The sequence below is a fragment of the Procambarus clarkii genome, chromosome 44 (assembly GCF_040958095.1).
Source record: "Procambarus clarkii isolate CNS0578487 chromosome 44, FALCON_Pclarkii_2.0, whole genome shotgun sequence".
Classification (NCBI taxonomy): domain Eukaryota; kingdom Metazoa; phylum Arthropoda; class Malacostraca; order Decapoda; family Cambaridae; genus Procambarus; species Procambarus clarkii.
This window is the reverse complement of record NC_091193.1, coordinates 4,345,226-4,369,895: the sequence shown is the minus strand read 5'-3', so window position 1 is coordinate 4,369,895 and position 24,670 is coordinate 4,345,226. Positions and strand designations below refer to the sequence as shown.

The following is a 24,670-nucleotide window of genomic DNA, read 5'->3' as shown; positions in this document are numbered from 1 at the left end:
AAAATTATAGTCGTAGTCATATATAATCCACCACCAAATGACAGAAGACCTAGACAGGAATATGATAGAAACAACATGGCCACCATTAACATAATAGAAAGAGCAGCTTCTGTTGCTAGCAGGAATGGATCTGGACTACTAATTATGGGAGACTTCAACCATGGAAAGATAGATTGGAAGAACAGAGACCCGCATGGAGGACCAGAAACATGGAGAGCTAAGCTGCTGGACGTGGCAACAAGAAACTTTCTAAGCCAGCACATCAAGGAACCAACAAGAATGAGAGGAGAAGATGAACCAGCAATGCTTGATTTGATATTTACCTTAAATGAGTGGGATATAAGAGAAGTTAAGATGGAAGTGCCCCTGGGAATGAGTGACCACAGTGTATTGAACTTTGAGTACCTGGTAGAGCTAGGACTTATCTCCCCCAAAAAAGAACTAGGAATCAAAAGACTGGCATACCGAAAGGGAAATTATGAACAGATGAGAAGTTTCCTAAGTGAAATACCTTGGGACACAGACCTCAGAGATAAGTCTGTACAGGGTATGATGGACTATGTTACCCAAAAGTGTCAGGAGGCAGTAAACAGGTTCATCCCGGCCCAAAGGGAAAAATCCGAGAAGCAACAGAAGAATCCATGGTATAATAGGGCATGTATGGAAGCGAAGAAACTGAACAAAAGGGCGTGGAGGAACTTCCGGAATAACAGAACACCAAAAAGCAGAGAGAGATACCAGAGAACCAGGAATGAGTACGTCAGGGTGAGAAGAGAAGCAGAGAAAAGTTTTGAAAATAATATAGCAAACAAAGCCAAGACCGAACCAAAGCTACTCCACAGTCACATCAGAAGGAAAACAACAGTGAAAGAACAGGTATTGAAACTTCGAACAGGCGAGGACAGGTATACAGAGAATGACAGAGAGGTGTGTGAAGAACTCAACAAGAGGTTCCAGGAGGTCTTCACAATAGAACAAGGTGAGGTCACTGTGCTAGGAGAAACGGAGGTAAACCAGGCGGCCTTGGAAGAGTTCGAAATTACGAGAGAGGAGGTCAAGATACCTGCTGGATCTGGATGTTAGAATGGCAGTTGGTCCAGATGGGATCTCACCATGGATACTGAAAGAGTGTGCAGAGGCCCTTTGCTTGCCACTCTCCATAGTGTATAGTAAGTCACTGGAGACGGGAGACCTACCAGAAATATGGAAGACGGTGAATGTGGTCCCAATATACAAAAAGGGCGACAGGCAAGAGGCACTGAACTACAGGCCAGTGTCCTTGACTTGTATACCATGCAAGGTGATGGAGAAGATCGTGAGAAAAAAACTGGTAACACATCTGGAGAGAAGGGACTTCGTGACAAATCGCCAACATGGGTTCAGGGAGGGTAAATCTTGCTTTACAGGCTTGATAGAATTCTACGATCAGGTGACAAAGATTAAGCAAGAAAGAGAGGGCTGGGTGGACTGCATTTTCTTGGATTGTCGGAAAGCCTTTGACACAGTACCGCATAAGAGGCTGGTACATAACCTGGAGAGACAGGCAGGTGTAGCTGGTAAGGTGCTCCAGTGGATAAGGGAGTATCTAAGCAATAGGAAGCAAAGAGTTACGGTGAGGGGTGAGACCTCCGATTGGCGTGAAGTCACCAGTGGAGTCCCACAGGGCTCTGTACTCGGTCCTATCTTGTTTCTGATATATGTAAATGATCTCCCGGAGGGTATCGATTCATTTCTCTCAATGTTTGCAGACGATGCTATAATTATGAGAAGGATTAAAACAGAAGAGGACTGTTTGAGGCTTCAAGAAGACCTAGACAAGGTGAAGGAATGGTCGAACAAATGGTTGTTAGAGTTTAACCCAACCAAATGTAATGTAATGAAGATAGGTGTAGGGAGCAGGAGGCCAGATACAAGGTATCATCTGGGAGAGTAAATTCTTCAGGAGTCAGAGAAGGAAAAAGACTTGGGGGTTGATATCACGCCAGACCTGTCTCCTGCAGCACATATCAAGCGAATAACATCAGCGGCATATGCCAGGCTGGCCAACATACGAACGGCATTCAGAAACTTGTGTAAAGAATCATTCAGAACTTTGTATACCACATATGTCAGGCCAATCCTGGAGTATGCAGCCCCAGCATGGAGTCCATATCTAGTCAAGGATAAGACTAAACTGGAAAAGGTTCAAAGGTTTGCCACCAGACTAGTACCCAAGCTGAGAGGTATGAGCTACGAGGAGAGACTACGGGAATTAAACCTCACTTCGCTGGAAGACAGAAGAGTTAGGGGGGACATGATCACCACATTCAAGATTCTGAAGGGAATTGATAGGGTAGATAAAGACAGTCTATTTAACACAAGGGGGAACACGCACAAGGGGACACAGGTGGAAACTGAGTGCCCAAATGAGCCACAGATATATTAGAAAGAACTTTTTTAGTGTCAGAGTGGTTGACAAATGGGATGCATTAGGAAGAGATGTGGTGGAGGCTGACTCCATACACAGTTTCAAGTGTAGATATGACAGAGCCCAATAGGCTCAGGAATCTGTACACCTGTTGATTGACGGTTGAGAGGCAGGACCAAAGAGCCAGAGCTCAACCCCTGCAAACACAACTAGGTGAGTACACCCATATATATATATATATATATATATATAGGGGTACCACCACTGGTTTAATTAAAGGGACCCACATCCTCGAAGAAGAAAATAAATAGTGTTCAGAGAAGACCTTGTGGATTCTCACTGAATACTTTAATCTTTTCCTCTCCTACCACCCCTATTATTTTTTTTTTGTTTTTATTTGATTTTATTGCAATGCTACAGTTTACAGAAAACACACACTTATATAACAATATAACAATCAGTGTTCGAAGACCTCGTCCAGTTCCTCGGGGGTCGGGTGCGTACCCAAGATACAACACGCATTTCCCCTCTGAACAGCGACACTGAGGCGCTGGAACATAAAACTGGCCGCTCTTGGGTCTCTAGTCTTCCCAATGAGTTCCTCGCCCAGCTCCTTCAGGAACTTGAGTGCACATTTACCCCAGGCGCCCAGAGTCTCAGAGCCTATTGGCACGAACTTGTAACAACGTTCTAGGTCCCTGTACTTGTTAGTTTTCTGGGTCTCCCTGAAGGTGGCCGCCCCGCCTCCCTCAGCTGTGCTGTAAGGTAGATAGGTATCAGCCAATGTGGATGCACACGTGTAGTCCCACACGACCTGTTTACCTTCCCTCCACGGCTGCAGGGTGACTCCATCTGGGCGTTTTTGGCTGTTGTCAGGCCTGCACAACTGAGGTTCCCTTTGTGCTGGGCACCCAGCTGAAGCCAAACTTCTCTTGATGATGTCATTGACTGCTTCATGTCTGGCAATCTTTCCCTGTGTCTTACGACAGATGAGACCATGGCTGCCGTATTGGTCTGCCCGTGCATGGCCGCAAATACACCGGTGCTCGGTGGAGATAGGGGCGGCAAGGCGCAGAGCAACACCAATACTTATGGTCCGATGGTCTAGGCGGGTGCCCAAGGCGGAATTAAGGACTGCCAACAGGAAGTCCCCGGCATGGGGAGCTTGCACAGCTAGAAGACGCGCTTTGTCCTTCCTGGAAGCTGCCTCCAGCAATGATGTGGCGATGTTCTCCACTATGGGGCTATCCCATTTGGACTGTTTGCAGTCATTTGGAAAAGTCGGTCGAGGATGAGAGTTGACGAGAGTGTCCCACTGACCGGCTCCTTCCGCGAATTTGGGATCATGAATCCCAATGAAGTCTCTTAGGTGTTCCGGTAGTATTTCCTTAACTAATTCACCTGTTGCACTGGTTGAGGATAAGAATGCCGGCAATGCTAACTGGGTCGCCTTGCGAATACCTATCCCCCCCGAGTCTAACTGGGAGCGTTGCTTGGTCCCATTGGTCATCTTGCAGGGAGAGGTTTAACACTTTCACGGTTATTGACCTTAGGAGTGTGTCTTATTCTGTTAATTTTGGGCTGTCGAAGGAGGGAGCACACCTTAGGAAATAGGTCAGTCTGGGCAAAGCCAGGCACCTTGTGAGAAGGTACAAAGCATCGTGGGCGTCCAAAGCCCCTATTCTTCCCTCCATCCTCCTCAGGTCGTTCAGCTTTTCTTCGAGGACTACCTCAATGGCGCTCGAGCCCAGAGGTGCCCCTAGCAGCACACTGTCGGTGGGAGCGACAGTGTGTATATATATATATATATATACAGAGTATATATATATATATATATATATATATATATATATATATATATATATATATATATATATATATATATATATATATTAGTATATTTTGGTAGCAGTCTTTCCTGTAGACATATATTATTAAATATGACCGAAAAAGTAAGATTAATAATTCTAACACGAATTTTCGTGTTGCTTATGCATAAGCAACAGGGCTCCATTAAGGAACATATAATCTCTTCCCACAACCAAACCATCGCCAGAGAAATCCTAGTAAACAACACAGAAATCATCGATAGATACAGCGATAGCAGACGGCTTGACGTTTGCGAGGCACTACACATTAAAAAGTCAACACCAGCAATCAACAGCCAATTAATGCACAACTATATTCTACCCACCTCAAGACTCCGCTCCAATAGAGAAGCATCAAGAAATATGGACCAATAGGCTTTCTACAATCACTTCTATTCAATACCCATTGTTTCGTGTTCTGTCTTGTGTTGATGAAAGTAATACCCTATTAAATACCACCTCACCCCATCCACCTCACTCAAATGTAGATATAAACAAATCGGAGATGTGTAAGTTCTATTCAGTTGTGTATGTGTAACTAAAGTCTTTGAAAATGAAATAAGTTTTACGAAACGCGCTCAAGTTTCGCGTCAGACTAGAAATAAAAATGAATTTTGGAGAATTGATTTTTGAATTACCACCAGCAGTGAAAAGAAATGTACCAAAGATTGAGAAAATTCGTGTTAGAATTATTAATCTTACTTTTTCGGTCATATTTAATAATAATATATATATATATATATATATATATATATATATATATATATATATATATATATATGCGGAAAATCCACAGAGAAATATGAAATGAGGTGAACGTTTCGGCTTTGTTAAAGCCTTTGTCAACACCAGACTGACTAAGGAGAAGGGAGAAGGGGGAGGATATATAGGCCGACACCTGACCAACCCATCCCTAGGGTTGGTCAGGTGTAATTAACCAAAATCAGGTATAGCTTAGCTTAAAATGGTCAAAGAGGATTAAGCGGTCAGAGAATAAGGATGAAAGATTAAAGAAAAGCCTCATGAACACACAATATATGAATATACAATTATAATGAGACATTGTAAGCCTCTCTATCAGAGTTGTTTCTTAAACTGTTGTGCAATATTATAACTTAAAAATGGATCAAGTTTGTACATTCCAGTACTAACATTAAGAAGATTTGGACACTGACTGATTAGAGCAGACTCAATCAAATTCCGTTCCACGAAATCCGGAATTACACCTGACCAACCCTAGGGATGGGTTGGTCAGGTGTCGGCCTATATATCCTCCCCCTTCTCCCTTCTCCTTAGTCAGTCTGGTGTTGACAAAGGCTTTAACAAAGCCGAAACGTTCACCTCATTTCATATTTCTCTGTGGATTTTCCGCATAAAATGATCAGTGTTTTTTGATCGTCAATTGCATATATATATATATATATATATATATATATATATATATATATATATATATATATATATATATATATATATATATATATATATATATATATATATATATATATATATATATATATATATGTCGTACCTAGTAGCCAGAACGCACTTCTCAGCCTATTATGCAAAGCCCGATTTGCCTAATAAGCCAAGTTTTCCTGAATTAATATATTTTCTCTAATTTTTTTCTTATGAAATGATAAAGCTACCCATTTCATTATGTATGAGGTCATTTTTTTTTATTGGAGTTAAAAATAACGTAGATATATGACCGAACCTAACCAACCCTACCTAACCTAACCTAACCTATCTTTATAGGTTAGGTTAGGTTAGGTAGCCGAAAAGGTAAGGTTAGGTTAGGTTAGGTAGGTTAGGTAGTCGAAAACAATTAATTCATGAAAACTTGGCTTATTAGGCAAATCGGGCCTTGCATAGTAGGCTGAGAAGTGCGTTCTGGCTACTAGGTACGACATATATATATATATAATGTCGTACCTGGTAGCCAGAACGCACTTCTCGGCCTACTATGCAATCACTCGATAGGCCGAGTGATTTTCTTTATTTTCAAAATATTGTTTCCAATTGGTTTATATGAAAAATGTTTCCAATAGGTATATATGAAGGTTACTGTGGCTCAGCAACGCATATGCGCTGCTGAGCCACAGTAACCTTCCCCTGTCTCCCCAGTCCTCCCCACCATTACCCCTCTCTCTCGTCCAATGCATTCCTAAATGATCTGATGTTCCAATCACTGATATATAAGAAAAAGAGTTAAAAAACGATATAAAAAAAAATTAAAATTACAAAAAAAATTATACTCACGAGATGAATGGTATGGTAATCAACAGAGCTCAATTGTAACGCAATGTCACACAAAATAATTAAATAGAAATGAAAATAAATTGAAATCTATGATAATTCAATTGATCAATGCAATCGGAAACATTGAAATGGAATCGTAACTTATTTATTATAGTGTGTTGCGTTTATGTGCAACAGATGACGCTGTTTAAAAAAAAAATTAACTGTCACACGTGTGGCATTTATTTTATTAATTTATTAATTTATTTATTTATTTATTTATACATAGCATAGTACAGTAATTGCACTCTTGTAAAGCCACTAGTACGCGCAGCGTTTCGGGCAGGTCCTTAATCTAACAGATAATTTTAAGTAGGTTAATTCTATCAGAATTAATAACATGATAACAAATACATTGCAAGAAAAAAAATGAGATGAGAGAGATTAGTAAGTATATTAAAGCACATTGGTATATTAAAGCTCTGATTGATTATATTGACAGCTTGATTGGTAATTTAAACAACATTAATAGACACCATACAGCAGATTGACAGCACATATAAGACAGCAATGATCACAATGATAAAGATGTTCAGATTGGGTACATAAAGATTGGGAGATTGGGTAGCAATAGATACAGTGCAGTTTTAAAGCAAAAGGTAAAAAACTATGAAGATGAAATTAGGTACTTTTTAGTATTGTTTTTGAATGATGCAAAAGTTGGACAGCTTTTCAATTCAATAGGGAGTGAGTTCCATAGACTGGGTCCCTTTATTTGCATAGAGTGTTAACACAAATTAAGTTTGACTCTGGGGATATCAAAGAGATATTTATTTCTGGTGTGGTGATAATGGGTTCTATTACATCTGTCCAGGGAGAGTTTCAGAGCAGGATTTTCATTTAAGAACAGGGTTTTGTAAATGTAGTTGACACAAGAGAATTTGTGGAGTGAGATTATGTTTAGCATGTTTAGGGAGTTAAACAAGGGGGCTGAGTGTTGTCTGAAAGAAGAATTTGTTATTATTCTGATAGCAGATTTTTGCTGGGTGATGATGGACTTGAGATGGTTTGCAGTGGTTGAACCCCATGCACAGATACCATAATTAAGATAGGGATAGATTAGTGCATAATATAGAGAGATGAGAGCAGAGTTAGATACATAATATCTGATTTTGGAGAGTATACCAACTGTTTTAGAGACTTTCTTAGTTATGTGTTGTATGTGGGTACTGAAGTTGAGTCTCTTGTCTAGGAATATGCCAAGAAACTTTCCATCATTTTTATTGCTAATATTTACATTGTCTATCTGAAGCTGAATTGCATTAGTAGATTTGCTTCCAAATAAGATGTAGTAGATCTTTTCTGTGTTAAGTGTTAGTTTGTTGGTTGACATCCATAAGTGGACTTTTTTTAGTTCATTATTAACAACATTATTTAGTGTATGTGGGTTGGGGTTAGAGTAGATGAGGGTAGTATCATCAGCAAACAAAATAGGTTTCAGAATGTTAGAGACGTTAGGCAGATCATTGATGTAAATAAGAAATATGAGAGGTCCCAAAATGCTGCCCTGTGGCACTCCAACGGTTATTGTTAGAGTGGGTGAGGTTATATCATTGGTTACACATTGGTGTCTATCACTAAGATAGGATTGGATATAGTCCAGTGTATGGCCTCGAATTCCATAATGAATGAGTTTACATAAGAGGTAATCGTGATTTACAGTATCAAAGGCCTTTCTCAGGTCAATGAAGAGTCCAATCGGAAACTCATTTTCGTCAAGGGCTGAGTAAATTATATCAAGGAGACTAATAATTGCATCGTTGGTACTCTTTTGGGAGCGGAAGCCAAACTGACAGGGGCTAAGAATGTCAAATTTTACGAGGTTGGAGTAAAGCTGTTTGTAGATAATTTTTAAAAATATTTTTGATAGTATGGTTAGGTTTGATATTGGTCTATAATTGTTTATGTTTGCCGGATTACCTCCTTTATGAACTGGTGTTACTCTTGCTTTTTTAAGGATATCAGGGAAGGTATGACACTCAAGGGATTTGTTGAACAGCAGAGCTATAGGTGGGACAAGGGCGTGGGAGGCTCTCTTGTATATAATGGATGGTATTTCACTGATGTTCCCAGCTTTGGTTTTTAGTGAGTGTATGATGGACACAACATCTGTCGGGCTGACTGGTGAGAGGAGAAGAGAGTTTGGATAGCTGCCTGAGAGATATGTGTTGATATGTGTCTGAGTCTGTGGGATTTTGCTTGCAAGGTTAGCACCAATCGATGAAAAGAAGCTATTAAATTCATTCGCCATTTCTAAATCAGTTGACGGTGTAAGGCCATCCTTAGAGAGTGTTATCTGGTTGCGGGAGTGTTGTTTAGTTCCTAGGATATTAGAGATGGTTTTCCATGTGCTTTTCATGTTGCTTTTTGCTTCTTTGAATCTAGTCTCATAATATGAAAGTTTAGCTTTTCTTATGATACTGGTAAGCACTGATGAGTACCTCTTAACTACTTCCTTTGTAACTAGGCCAAACCTAAATTTCTTTTCATATTCGTGTTTTTTTGTTGATTGATTTGATTATGCCACTTGTGAGCCACGAGTTATTTTTACTTTTATCAGTTACTTGTTTGGTAAGGAGGGGACAGTGAGTGTTGTAGAGGCTTAGAGTTTTGGAGAGAAAGAGGTTAGTTAATGAGTTTATATCCTGTGTATTATTAAATTCAGATTCTCAGTTAATATTGTGAAGTGCATTAGAAAGATTGCCTAAAGCTGATTCACTGTGTAGCCTGAATGAGAGTTTCTTGCTTTCTGATGGTGCTGTGTCCATGTTTGCTATGAGGAAGGTAGGATAGTGGTCAGTTGTTCTGTCATAAATTACCCCAGATGTAAGGGGAGCTGTTATATTAGTCCATAGGTGATCCAGGGTAGTGGCAGATGTTTGAGTGACTCGGGTGGGCTTGGTGATTGTGGGGATTAGCATACAGGAGTGCATGCTGTTACGGAAATAGTCAACTTGAGGGTGGTTTTGAAGACCCAGGTCAATATTGAAATCACCTCCCAGAATGATGTGATTTTTGTTGAGATTGTTATTTATGATAAGATTCCTTACATTGTCTGAGAATGAAGCTATGTTGGTATTAGGAAATCTATAGATGGCACCGATAGTCAGGGAGGATTTAAGGGATTTACTGGAGAACTTGGCAAAGGTATATTCACAATATTCGTCTCTATCACTGATGACACTATTGCATCTATATGGCATCTATAAAATATGTAGATAAAAACATGCACGTATTCGAAAGGAACGTTGTGTCCAAATTTCTTGGGAATCAATGAAGAACTTTAGTAGATTACAGCATGTGTTGCTCTTATGTCCAACAGATGGCGTTGTTTTAAACAAAATATTTTTTCCTGTCTGTCACAGGTGAGGCATGTATATAGTAGATATATAAAAACACGCACCTATTCGAATGCAACGTTGTGTCAAAGTTTCAAAGCAATTGGTAAAGAGGTTTCGAAGATTTGCCTCACATGAAAAACACAGTTAAAAAAAAATCCGTCACAGACGTGACATCTATACAGTATGTATATAATAACCCGCTTGGATGCAAATGGAAGGTTGTGTGAAAATTTCAAAGTAATCGGTGAAGAACTTTTGGAGATTAGCGATTTTGAACAAACGAACATTAACATTTTTATTTATATAGATATATACCCGTTGGAAAAGATCCGTTGAAAATGGGTTTTCATGATTTATGTGTTTTGGATGAAACGGGCGAGAGAACGGCTGTGTTTGTGCAAACAAACATCTCTTGACCTGACATGTGATGCCTGGAGTTGGGTGCATCAGTCCTGCAGGAGTTGTGATCAAGCTAACTGTGGGGCCGTTGATCTACAGTCACAGTTCTCCTGTTATGGAGCATCTGGATGTAAGTCATTGGGTCTGATGGATTACATTATTTTCCTCCAGCTGTGCTGCTCCGTCCAGTATTTTGTCTAATTGCTTGACATAAAAGATACAAGTTTTCAGCAACAACTCTCCATAGTTTCCATCTAAACTCTTCCTAACAGATAACGTTAATCCATCCTGATAACGAGGGCATGGGAAGTGTGGACCCCAGTGTGGCCAGGACAGGCGGCGGGGACCCCAGTGTGGCCAGGACAGGTGGCGGGGACCCCAGTGTGGCCAGGACAGGTGGCGGGGACCCCAGTGTGGCCAGGACAGGCGGCGGGGACCCCAGTGTGGCCAGGACAGGTAGCGGGGACCCCAGTGTGGCCAGGACAGGTGGCGGGGACCCCAGTGTGGCCAGGACAGGCGGCGGGGACCCCAGTGTGGCCAGGACAGGTGGCGGGGACCCCAGTGTGGCCAGGACAGGCGGCGGGGACCCCAGTGTGGCCAGGACAGGCGGCGGCGACCCCAGTGTGGCCAGGACAGGTGGCGGGGACCCCAGTGTGGCCAGGACAGGCGGCGGGGACCCCAGTGTGGCCAGGACAGGTGGCGGGGACCCCAGTGTGGCCAGGACAGGTGGCGGGGACCCCAGTGTGGCCAGGACAGGCGGCGGGGACCCCAGTGTGGCCAGGACAGGCGGCGGTGACCCCAGTGTGGCCAGGACAGGCGGCGGGGACCCCAGTGTGGCCAGGACAGGCGGCCGGGACCCCAGTGTGGCCAGGACAGGCGGCGGGGACCCCAGTGTGGCCAGGACAGGTGGCGGGGACCCCAGTGTGGCCAGGACAGGTGGCGGGGACCCCAGTGTGGCCAGGACAGATGGCGGGGACCCCAGTGTGGCCAGGACTCCTCGGACCTTCAGTGTTCCCTCAGAGCTGCTCCCAGCCAGGTCCCAGGTGCGGCTAGACCGTCCTGCCTCTCAGCCTGTGCCTTCAGCGACACTCAGACCGCCCCTGGTGCTCAGGAGCAGCCCAGCACCGCCCCTGGTGCTCAGGAGCAGCCCAGCACCGCCCCTGGTGCTCAGGAGCAGCCCAGCACCGCCCCTGGTGCTCAGGAGCAGCCCAGCACCGCCCCTGGTGCTCAGGAGCAGCCCAGCACCGCCCCTAGACACCTTCCTCGGTGGTGCCCAAGCTCAACGGCCCGACCACCACCACGTGAGTCCCTCAACACTGGAAATTATGATATATATTATTATCATAGTATCATAGTTCATTAGTTCATATTAGTCTGTGTGAGGCTATACGAATGTTAACATAAACTTTTTAACATCAAATTTAAAACGCCCAACATTGTGTTAACATAACAGGGTGCAGTATGCTGTCTAGGATTGGGCTCGCTTATTGTTCTAATTGTTAAGATACTATGTGCTTGTTAAGATGCTATGTGCTTGTTAAGATACTATGTGCTTGTTAAGATGCTATGTGGTTGTTAAGATGCTATGTGCTTGTTAAGATGTTATGTGCTTGTTAAGATGCTATGTGGTTGTTAAGATGCTATGTGGTTGTTAAGATGCTATGTGGTTGTTAAGATGCTATGTGGTTGTTAAGATGCTATGTGGTTGTTAAGATGCTTGAGCGTGAGGTGAGGGTGCAGGAGGCGTACCGACACGACCACTCAGTCGTCATCCGCTGGAGCACCGAGGACTCTCACTCCCAGGGCTTCAGGGTCGTCTACAGGCTCTTCGGGGACACCAACTTTAAGGTCAGTGGTTGTCACCGCTCTTAAGGCAAGCTCTATCAACTGTGTGATACATGTATGTGCTGTTGGCTGATAAGAGGCTGAGCCTGTGTACGTCCAGGCACTCACACTCACGCCAGGCGTGAGTGTGAGTGTGTACGTCCAGGCACTCACACTCACGCCAGGCATGAGTGTGAGTGTGTACGTCCAGGCACTCACACTCACGCCAGGCATGAGTGTGAGTGTGTACGTCCAGGCACTCACACTCACGCCAGGCGTGAGTGTGAGTGTGTACGTCCAGGCACTCACACTCACGCCAGGCATGGGTGTGAGTGTGTACGTCCAGGCACTCACGCCAGGCATGAGTGTGAGTGTGTACGTCCAAACACTCACACTCACGCCAGGCATGGGTGTGAGTGTGTACGTCCAGGTGCTCACACTCACGCCAGGCATGAGTGTGAGTGTGTACGTCCAGGCACTCACACTCACGCTAGGCATGGGTGTGAGTGTGTACGTCCAGGCACTCACACTCACGCCAGGCATGAGAGTGAGTGTGTACGTCGAGGCACTCACACTCACGCCAGGCATGGGTGTGAGTGTGTACGTCCAGGCACTCACACTCACGCCAGGCATGGGTGTGAGTGTGTACGTCCAGGCACTCACACTCACGCCAGGCGTGAGTGTGAGTGTGTACGTCCAGGCACTCACACTCAGGCGAGGCATGAGAGTGAGTGTGTACGTCCAAACACTCACACTCACGCCAGGCATGGGTGTGAGTGTGTACATCCAGGCACTCACACTCACGCCAGGCATGAGAGTGAGTGTGTACGTCCAGGCACTCACACTCACGCCAGGCATGAGTGTGAGTGTGTACGTCCAAACACTCACACTCAGGCGAGGCTGGTCCGATCTCGCTTCATGCAGGTCAAAGTTCAATCCCCGACCGTCCAAGTAATGGGGCACCATTCCTTCCCCCGTCCCATCCCAAATATCCTGACAGTAATCATTCAACAATGTCCCATGCCAGATGTATGACTATATCAAGATTTAGCTGGCAGTTTCTGCTGTAAAAGTTTACCAGTTCCTACCCTGGCTAAACCCATCCATTGCAAGAATGAGTGCAAGATTTGGTGCTAAAATATAGGTGTATGATGTACAGCATACACACCATACATATGTGTATTGTTTATAGCATAAACACCATACATATGTGAACTGCGTACAACATAAACACAATACAGGTGTATTGTGTACAGCATAAACATCATACATATGTGTATTGTGTACAGCATGCAGTATGTATGATAGAGTATGATAAAGTCTAGTAAGCTCAAGAACCTGTACATCACTTGATTGACAGTTGAGAGGCGGGACCAAAGAGCCAGAGCTCAACCCCTGCAAGCACAACTTGGTGAGTACATCTAGGTGAGTACACACAAGCACACCGAGCTGTGTTAACTCATTAAACTCTCCCGGCCAGTACACTGCACTAATGAGATCACCTCTTACTGTTATGTTCAAACCTCCAGGCTGTAGACCATGAGATAACCTCCAGGCTGTAGACCATGAGATAACCTCCAGGCTGTAGACCATGAGATAACCTCCAGGCTGTAGACCATGAGATAACCTCCAGGCTGTAGACCATGAGATAACCTCCAGGCTGTAGACCATGGGATAACCTCCAGGCTGTAGACCATGAGATAACCTCCAGGCTGTAGACCATGGGATAACCTCCAGGCTGTAGACCATGAGATAACCTCCAGGCTGTAGACCATGAGATAATCTCCAGGCTGTAGACCATGAGATAATCTCCAGGCTGTAAACCATGAGATAACCTCCAGGCTGTAAACCATGAGATAACCTCCAGGCTGTAGACCATGAGATAACCTCCAGGCTGTAGACCATGAGATAATCTCCAGGCTGTAAACCATGAGATAACCTCCAGGCTGTAAACCATGAGATAATCTCCAGGCTGTAAACCATGAGATAACCTCCAGGCTGTAGACCATGAGATAACCTCCAGGCTGTAGACCATGAGATAATCTCCAGGCTGTAAACCATGAGATAATCTCCAGGCTGTAGACCATGAGATAACCTCCAGGCTGTAGACCATGAGATAACCTCCAGGCTGTAGACCATGAGATAATCTCCAGGCTGTAAACCATGAGATAACCTCCAGGCTGTAGACCATGAGATAACCTCCAGGCTGTATACCATGAGATAACCTCCAGGCTGTAAACCATGAGATAATCTCCAGGCTGTAAACCATGAGATAATCTCCAGGCTGTAAACCATGAGATAACCTCCAGGCTGTAGACCATGAGATAATCTCCAGGCTGTAAACCATGAGATAACCTCCAGGCTGTAGACCATGAGATAACCTCCAGGCTGTAGACCATGAGATAATCTCCAGGCTGTAAACCATGAGATAATCTCCAGGCTGTAGACCATGAGATAACCTCCAGGCTGTAGACCATGAGATAACCTCCAGGCTGTAGACCATGAGATAATCTCCAGGCTGTAAACCATGAGATAACCTCCAGGCTGTAGACCATGAGATAACCTCCAGGCTGTAAACCATGAGATAATCTCCAGGCTGTAAACCATGAGATAATCTCCAGGCTGTAAACCATGAGATAACTTCCAGGCTGTAAACCATGAGATAACTTCCAGGCTGTAAACCATGAGATAACTTCCAGGCTGTAGACCATGAGATAACTTCCAGGCTGTAAACCATGAGATAACTTCCAGGCTGTAAACCATGAGATAACCTCCAGGCTGTAGACCATGAGATAATCTCCAGGCTGTAAACCATGAGATAACCTCCAGGCTGTAGACCATGAGATAACCTCCAGGCTGTAGACCATGAGATAATCTCCAGGCTGTAAACCATGAGATAATCTCCAGGCTGTAGACCATGAGATAACCTCCAGGCTGTAGACCATGAGATAACCTCCAGGCTGTAGACCATGAGATAATCTCCAGGCTGTAAACCATGAGATAACCTCCAGGCTGTAGACCATGAGATAACCTCCAGGCTGTAAACCATGAGATAATCTCCAGGCTGTAAACCATGAGATAATCTCCAGGCTGTAAACCATGAGATAACTTCCAGGCTGTAAACCATGAGATAACTTCCAGGCTGTAAACCATGAGATAACTTCCAGGCTGTAGACCATGAGATAACTTCCAGGCTGTAAACCATGAGATAACTTCCAGGCTGTAAACCATGAGATAACTTCCAGGCTGTAAACCATGAGATAACTTCCAGGCTGTAAACCATGAGATAACTTCCAGGCTGTAGACCATGAGATAACTTCCAGGCTGTAGACCATGAGATTATCTCCAGGCTGTAGACCATAAGATAATGATCTAGGCTGTGCAAAATTTCCCTAATATAACAAAGATTAACCTATTCCCATCTAAATTCAGTCAAATTTAACCAAATTTATCCTATTTATAACATCTAGAGCTGAATTTAAGTACATGTACTTAATCATATCACAACCAAAGGAATTTCACTCGTAGTGGTATTAACGTGTTAACGTGTATTTCCAACTCTAAACCATCCGGGGATAGACGTCATTTTTTACAAATATAATGTTAAGAGAGTGTAGTTAGTGGACATCTTCCTCGTATTACCACCACTCAACCATCTTGATCCTTTATACCACTCAGTGTTAGGAGACAGTTGACTTTGGAAATAAACCTAGCCTGCCTGTACCTAGCCTGCCTGTACCTAGCCTGCCTGTACCTAGCCTGCCTGTACCTAGCCTGCCTGTACCTAGCCTGCCAGTACCTAACCTGCCTATATATAGCCGGCCTGTACCTAGCCTGCCTGTACATAGCCTGCCTGTACCTAGCTAGCCTGTACCTAACCTGCCTGTACCTACCCTACCTGTACCTAGCCTGCCTGTACCTAGCCTGCCTGTACCTAGCCTGCCTGTACCTAGCCTGCCTGTACCTAGCCTGCCCGTACCTAGCCTGCCTGTACCTAGCCTGCCTGTACATAGTCGGCCTGTACCTAACCTGCCTGTAACTAGCCTGCCTGTACCTAGCCTGCCTGTACCTATCCTGCTTGTACCTAGCCTGCCTGTACCTAGCCTGCCTGTACCTAGCCTGCCTGTACCTAGCCTGCCTGTAACTAGCCTGCCTGTAACTAGCCTGCTTGTACCTAGCCTGCCTGTACCTAGCATGCCTGTACCTAGCCTGCCTGTACCTAGCCTGCCTGTACCTAGCCTGCCTGTACCTAGCCTGCCTGTACCTAGCCTGCCAGTACCTAACCTGCCTATATATAGCCGGCCTGTACCTAGCCTGCCTGTACATAGCCTGCCTGTACCTAGCTAGCCTGTACCTAACCTGCCTGTACCTACCCTACCTGTACCTAGCCTGCCTGTACCTAGCCTGCCTGTACCTAGCCTGCCTGTACCTAACCTGCCCGTACCTAGCCTGCCTGTACCTAGCCTGCCTGTACATAGTCGGCCTGTACCAAACCTGCCTGTAACTAGCCTGCCTGTACCTAGCCTGCCTGTACCTATCCTGCTTGTACCTAGCCTGCCTGTACCTAGCCTGCCTGTACCTAGCCTGCCTGTACCTAGCCTGCCTGTAACTAGCCTGCCTGTAACTAGCCTGCTTGTACCTAGCCTGCCTGTACCTAGCATGCCTGTACCTAGCCTGCCTGTACCTAGCCTGCCTGTACCTAGCCTGCCTGTACCTAGCCTGCCTGTACATAGTCGGCCTGTACCTAACCTGCCTGTAACTAGCCTGCCTGTACCTAACCTGCCTGTACCTATCCTGCTTGTACCTAGCCTGCCTGTACCTAGCCTGCCTGTACCTAGCCTGCCTGTACCTAACCAGCCTGTACCTACCCTACCTGTACCTAGCCTGCCTGTACCTAGCCTGCCTGTACATAGCCGGCCAGTACCTAACCTGCCTGTACCTAACCTGCCTGTACCTATCCTGTCTGTACCTAGCCTGTCTGTACCTATCCTGCCTGTACCTAGTCTGCCTGTACCTAGCCTGCCTGTACCTAGCCTGTCTGTACCTATAATGCCTGTACCTAGCCTGCCTGTACCTACCCTACCTGTACCTAGCCTGCCTGTACCTAGCCTGCCTGTACACAGCCGGCCTGTACCTAACCTGCCTGTACCTAACCTGCCTGTACCTAGCCTGTCTGTACCTAACCAGCCTGTACCTAGCCTGCCTGTACCTAACTTGCCTGTACCTGGCCTGTCTGTACCTAACCTGCCTGTACCTAGTCTGTCTGTACCTAACCTGCCTGTACCTAGCCTGCCTGTACCTACCCTGCCTGTACCTAACCTGCCTGTACCTACCCTGCCTGTACCTACCCTGCCTGTACCTAACCTGCCTGTACCTAGCCTGTCTGTACCTAACCTGCCTGAACCTACCCTGCCTGTACCTAGCCTGTCTGTACCTAGCCTACCTGTACCTAGCCTGCCTGTACCTAGCCTGCCTGTACCTAGCCTGCCTGTACCTAGCCTGCCTGAACCTAACCTGGTTGTACCTAGCCTGTCTGTATCTAACCAGCCTGTACCTAGCCTGCCTGTACCTAGCCTGCCTGTACCTAGCCAGCCTGTACCTAGCCTGCCTGTACCTAACCAGCCTGTACTTAACCTGCCAGTACCTAACCTGCCTGTACCTAACCTGCCTGTACCTAGCCTGCCTGTACTTAACCTGCCTGTACTTAACCTGCCTGTACGTAGCCTGCCTGTACCTAGCCTGCCTGTACCTAGCCTGCCTTTACCTAGCCTGTCTGTACCTAACCTGCCGGTACCTAGCCTGCCTGTACTTAACCTGCCTGTACCTAGCCTGCCTGTACTTAACCTGCCTGTACCTATCCTGCCTGTACCTAGCCAGCATGTACCTAACCTGCCTGTACCTAACCTGCCTGTACCTAACCTGCCAGCAGTACCTAGCCTGCCTGTACCTAGCCAACCTGTACCTAGCCTGCCTTTACCTACCCTGCCTGTACCTACCCTGCCTGTACCTACCCTGCCTGTACCTAGCCTGCCTGTACTTAACCTTCCTGTACCTACCCCGCCTGTACCTAGCCAGCCTGTACCTAGCCTGTCTGTGCCTAGCCTGCCTGTACCTAACCAGCCTGTACCTAGGCTGTCTGTACCTAGCCTGCCTGTACCTAACCAGCCTGTACCTAGCCTACCTGTACCAAGCCTGCCTGTACCTAACCTGCCTGTACCTAGCCAGCCTGTACCTAGCCTGTCTGTACCTAGCTAGCCTGTACCTAGCCAGCCTGTACCTAACCAGCCTGAACCTAGCCTGCCTGTACTTAACTAGCCTGTACCTAGCCTACCTGTACCTAGCCTGCCTGTTCCTAGCCTGCCAGGTACCTAACCTGCCTGTACCTGACCCGCCTGTACCTGGCCTGTCTGTACCTAGCCTGCCTGTACCTACCCTACCTGTACCTAGCCTGCCTGTACCTAGCCTGCCTGTACACAGCCGGCCTGTACCTAACCTGCCTGTACCTAACCTGCCTGTACCTAGCCTGTCTGTACCTAACCAGCCTGTACCTAGCCTGCCTGTACCTAACCTGCCTGTACCTGGCCTGTCTGTACCTAACCTGACTGTACCTAGTCTGTCTGTACCTAACCTGCCTGTACCTAGCCTGCCTGTACCAAACCTGCCTGTACCTAACCTGCCTGTACCTCGCCTGCCTGTACCTACCCTGCCTGTACCTAACCTGCCTGTACCTAGCCTGTCTGTACCTAACCTGCCTGAACCTACCCTGCCTGTACCTAGCCTGTCTGTACCTAGCCTACCTGTACCTAGCCTGCCTGTACCTAGTATGTCTGTACCTAGCCTGCCTGTACCTAGCCTGCCTGAACCTAACCTGGTTGTACCTAGCCTGTGTGTATCTAACCTGCCTGTACCTAGCCTGCCTGTACCTAGTTAGCCTGTACCTAGCCTGCCTGTACCTAACCAGCCTGAACTTAACCTGCCAGTACCTAACCTGCCTGTACCTAACCTGCCTGTACCTAGCCTGCCTGTACTTAACCTGCCTGTACTTAACCTGCCTGTACGTAGCCTGCCTGTACCTAGCCTGCCTGTACCTAACCTGCCTGTACCTAGCCTGTCTGTACCTAACCTGCCGGTACCTAGCCTGCCTGTACTTAACCTGCCTGTACCTAGCCTGCCTGTACTTAACCTGCCTGTACCTATCCTGCCTGTACCTAGCCAGCATGTACCTAACCTGCCTGTACCTAACCTGCCTGTACCTAACCTGCCAGTACCTAGCCTGCCTGTATCTAGCCAACCTGTACCTAGCCTGCCTTTACCTACCCTGCCTGTACCTACCCTGCCTGTACCTACCCTGCCTGTACCTAGCCTGCCTGTACTTAACCTTCCTGTACCTACCCCGCCTGTACCTAGCCAGTCTGTACCTAGCCTGTCTGTACCTAGCCTGCCTGTACCTAACCAGCCTGTACCTAGGCTGTCTGTACCTAGCCTGCCTGTTCCTAACCAGCCTGTACCTAGCCTACCTGTACCAAGCCTGCCTGTACCTAACCTGCCTGTACCTAGCCAGCCTGTACCTAGCCTGCCTGTACCTAGCTAGCCTGTACCTAGCCAGCCTGTACCTAACCAGCCTGTACCTAGCCTGCCTGTACTTAACCAGCCTGTACCTAGCCTACCTGTACCTAGCCTGCCTGTTCCTAGCCTGCCTGTACCTAACCTGCCTGTACCTAACCCGCCTGTACCTGGCCTGTCTGTACCTAGCCTGCCTGTACCTAACCTGCCTGTACCTACCCTGCCTGTACCTAACCTGCCTGTACCTAGCCTGCCTATACCTAACCTGCCTGTACCAAAGGAGCCTGTACCTAGCCAGCCTGTACATACACTGCCTGTACATACTTTGCCTGTACATATCCTGCCTGTACCTAGCCTGCCTGTACCTAACCTGCCTGTACCTAGCCTGTCTTTACCTAGCCTGCCTGTACTAACCTGCCTGTACCAATGCTGCCTGTACCTAGCCAGCCTGTACATACCCTGCCTTACCTACCTTTCCTGTACCTAACCTGCCTGTACCTAGCCTGCCTGTACGTAGCCAGCCTGTACCTACCCTGCCTGTACCTAACCTGCCTTACCTACCCTGCCTGTACCTAGCCTGCCTATACCTAACCTGCCTGAACGAAACCTGCCTGTACCTAGCCAGCCTGTACATACCATGCCTGTACATACTTTGCCTGTACATACACTGCCTGTACCTAGCCTGTCTGTACCTAACCTGCCTGTACCTAGCCTGTCTGTACCTACCCTGCCTGTACCTACCCTGCCTGTACCTATCCTGCCTGTACCTTGCCTGCCTATACCTAACCTGCCTGTACCAAAGCTGCCTGTACCTAGCCAGCCTGTACATACCCTGCCTTACCGACCTTTCCTGTACCTAACCTGCCTGTACCTAGCCTGCCTGTACCTAGCCTGCCTGTATCTACCCTGCCAGTTCCTACCATGCTAGAACCTACCCTGCCAATACCTACCCGGCCAATACCTACCCTGCCAGTACCCACCCTGCCAATACCTACCCTGCCAGTACCTACCCTGCAGTACCTACCCTGCCAATACCCACCCTGCCAGTACCTACCCTGCAGTACCTGCCCTGCCAGTACCTACTCTGCCAATACCTACCCTGCCAGTACCCACCCTGCCAATACCTACCCTGCCAGTACCTACCCTGCAGTACCTACCCTACCAGTACCCACCCTGCCATTACCTACCCTGCAGTACCTGCCCTACCAGTACCTACCCTGCCAATACCTACCCTGCCATTACCTACCCTGCCAGTACCCACCCTGCCAGTACCCACCCTGCCAGTACCTACCCTGCAGTACCTGCCCTGCCAGTACCTACCCTGCCAGTACCTACCCTGCCAGTACCCACCCTTCCAGTACCTACCCTGCCAGTTCCTCCCCCTGCCAGTTCCTACCCTGCCAATACCTACCCTGCCAGTACCCACCCTGCCAGTACCTACCCTGCCAGTACCCACCCTGCCAGTACCTACCCTGCCAATACCTACCCTGCCAGTACCCACCCTGCCAGTACCTACCCTGCCAGTACCTACCCTGCCAGTACCTACCCTGCCAGTACCCACCCTGCCAGTACCCACCCTGCCAGTACTTACCCTGCCAGTTTCTACCCTGCCAGTACGTACACTGCCAGTACCCACCCTGCCAGTACCTACCCTGCCAGTTCCTACCCTGCCAGTTCCTACCCTGCCAGTTCCTACCCTGCCAGTACTTGCCCTGCCAGTACCTACCCTGCCAGTACCCACCCTGCCAGTACCTACCCTGCCAGTACCTACCCTGCCAGTACCTACCCTGCCAGTACCCACCCTGCCAGTACCTACCCTGCCAGTTCCTACCCTGCCAGTTCCTACCCTGCCAGTACCTACCCTGCCAGTACCCACCCTGCCAGTACCTACCCTGCCAGTTCCTACCCTGCCAGTTCCTACCCTGCCAGTTCCTACCCTGCCAGTATCTACCCTGCCAGTACCTACCCTGCCAGTACGCACCCTGCCAGTACTTACCCTGCAATATCTGCAATGCCAGTACCTACCCTGCCAGTACCCACCCTGCCAATACCTACCCTGCCAATACCTACCCTGCCAGTACCTACCCTGCCAGTACCCACCCTGCCACTACCTACCCTGCCAGTTCCTACCCTGTCAGTTCCTACCCAGCCAGTACCTACCCTGCCAGTACCTACCCTGCCAGTACCTACCCTGCCAGTACGCATCCTGCCAGTACCTATCCTGCTAGTACGTACCCTGCCAGTACCTACCCTGCCAGTACCCACCCTTCCTGTACCTACCCTGCCAGTTCCTACCCTGCCAGTTCCTACCATGCCAGTTCCTACCCTGCCAGTACCTTTCCTGCAGTACCTACCCTGCCAGTATCTACCCTGCCAGTACCTACCCTGCCAGTACCTACTCTGCCAGTACCTACCCTGCCAGTACGCACCCTGCCAGTACCTACCCTGCAGTACCTGCCCTGCCAGTACCTACCCTGCCAGTACCCACCCTGCCAATACCTACCCTGCCAGTACCTACCCTGCCAGTACCCACCCTGCCAGTACCTACCCTGCCAGTACCTACCCTGCCAGTTCCTACCCTGCCAGTTCCTACCCTGCCAGTTCCTACCCTGCCTGTACCTACCCTGCAGTACCTACCCTGCCAGTACCTACCCTGCCAGTACCTACCCTGCAGTACCTACCCTGCCAGTACCTACCCTGCCAGTACCTACCCTGCCAGTACTTACCCTGCCAGTACCTACCCTGGCAGTACCTACCCTGATAGTACCTACCCTGCAGTACCTACCCTGCCAGTACCTACCCTGCCAGTACCTACCCTGCCAGTACCTACCCTGCCAATACCTACCATGCCAGTACCTACCCTGCCAGTACCTACCCTGCCTGTACCTACCCTGCCAGTACCTACCATGCAAGTACCCCTGCCAGTACCTACCCTGCCTGTACCTAGCCTGCCAGTACCTACCATGCAAGTACCCCTGCCAGTACCTACCCTGCCTGTACCTACCCTGCCAGTACCTACCCTGCCAGTACTTACCATGCCAGTACTTAGCCTGCCAGTACGTACCCTGCTTGTACCTACCCTGCCAGTACCTACCCTGCCTGTACCTACCCTGCCAGTACCTACCCTGCCAGTACCTACCCTGCCTGTACCTAGCCTGCCAGTACCTACCCTGCCAGTACCTACCCTGCCAGTACCTACCCTGCCAGTACCTACCATGCCAGTACTTAGCCTGCCAGTACGTACCCTGCCAGTACGTACCCTGCCAGTACCTACCCTGCCAGTACCTACCACGCCAGTACTTACCCTGCCAGTACGTACCCTGCCAGTACCTACCTTGCCAGTACCTACCCTGCAGTACCTACCCTGCCAGTACCTACCCTGCCAGTACCTACCCTGCCAGTACCTACCCTGCCAGTACCTACCCTGAAAGTACCTACCCTGCCAGTACCTACCATGCAAGTACCCCTGCCAGTACCTACCCTGCCAGTACCTACCCTGCCAGTACCTACCCTGCCAGAACCAACAATGCCAGTACCTACCCTGCCTGTACCTACCCTGCTAGTACCTACCATGCCAGTACCTACCCTGCAGTACCTACCCTGCCTGTACCTACCCTGCAGTACCTACCATGCCAGTTCCTACCCAGCCAGTACCTACCCTGCCAGTACCTACCCTGCCAGTACCTACAATGCCAGTACCTACCCTGCCAGTACCTACCCTGCCAGTACCTACCCTGCCAGTTCCTACCCTGCCAGTTCCTACCCTGCCAGTACCAACCCTGCCAGTACCTACCCTGCCTGTACCTACCCTGCCAGTACCTACCCTGCCAGTACCTACCCTGGAGTACCTGCCCTGCCAGTACCTACCCTGCCAGTACCTACCCTGCAGTACCTGCCCTGCCAGTACCTACCCTGCCAGTACCTACCCTGCCTGTACCTACCCTTCCAGTACCTACCCTGCAGGACCTGCCCTGCCAGTACCTACCCTGCCAATACCTATCCTGCCAGTACCTACCCTGCCAGTACCTACCCTGCCAGTACCTACCCTGCCAGTACCCACTTTGCCAGTACCTCCCCTGCCAGTACCTACCCTGCAGTACCTGCCCTGCTAGTAGCTACCCTGCCAGTACCTACACTGCAAGTACCTACCCTGCCAGAACCTACCCTGCCAGTACCTACCCTGCCAGTACCCACCCTGCCAATACCTACCCGGCCAATACCTACCCTGCCAGTACCCACCCTGCCAATACCTACCCTGCCAGTACCTACCCTGCAGTACCTACCCTGCCAATACCCACCCTGCCAGTACCTACCCTGCAGTACCTGCCCTGCCAGTACCTACTCTGCCTATACCTACCCTGCCAGTACCCACCCTGCCAATACCTACCCTGCCAGTACCTACCCTGCAGTACCTACCCTACCAGTACCCACCCTGCCATTACCTACCCTGCAGTACCTGCCCTACCAGTACCTACCCTGCCAATACCTACCCTGACAGTACCTACCCTGCCAGTACCCACCCTGCCAGTACCCACCCTGCCAGTACCTACCCTGCAGTACCTGCCCTGCCAGTACCTACCCTGCCAGTACCTACCCTGCCAGTACCCACCCTGCCAGTACCTACCATGCCAGTACCTACCCTGCCAGTACCTACCCTGCCTGTACCTACCCTGCCAGTACCTACCATGCAAGTACCCCTGCCAGTACCTACCCTGCCTGTACCTAGCCTGCCAGTACCTACCATGCAAGTACCCCTGCCAGTACCTACCCTGCCTGTACCTACCCTGCCAGTACCTACCCTGCCAGTACCTACCATGCCAGTACTTAGCCTGCCAGTACGTACCCTGCTTGTACCTACCCTGCCAGTACCTACCCTGCCTGTACCTACCCTGCCAGTACCTACCCTGCCAGTACCTACCCTGCCTGTACCTAGCCAGTCAGTACCTACCCTGCCAGTACCTACCCTG

General features: G+C 48.4%; 1 protein-coding gene across 1 annotated transcript in view; it reads left to right on the top strand.

The window, feature by feature from the left end:
* Positions 1-24,670, top strand: part of LOC123745138 (uncharacterized) — a 108,715-nt gene that overhangs the window by 30,781 nt on the left and 53,264 nt on the right. The window contains exons 3-4 of the mRNA XM_069300380.1: positions 10,589-11,617; positions 12,030-12,164. Coding sequence (XP_069156481.1) covers positions 10,589-11,617; positions 12,030-12,164 — 1,164 coding nt within the window. The remainder of the gene's footprint in view (positions 1-10,588; positions 11,618-12,029; positions 12,165-24,670) is intronic.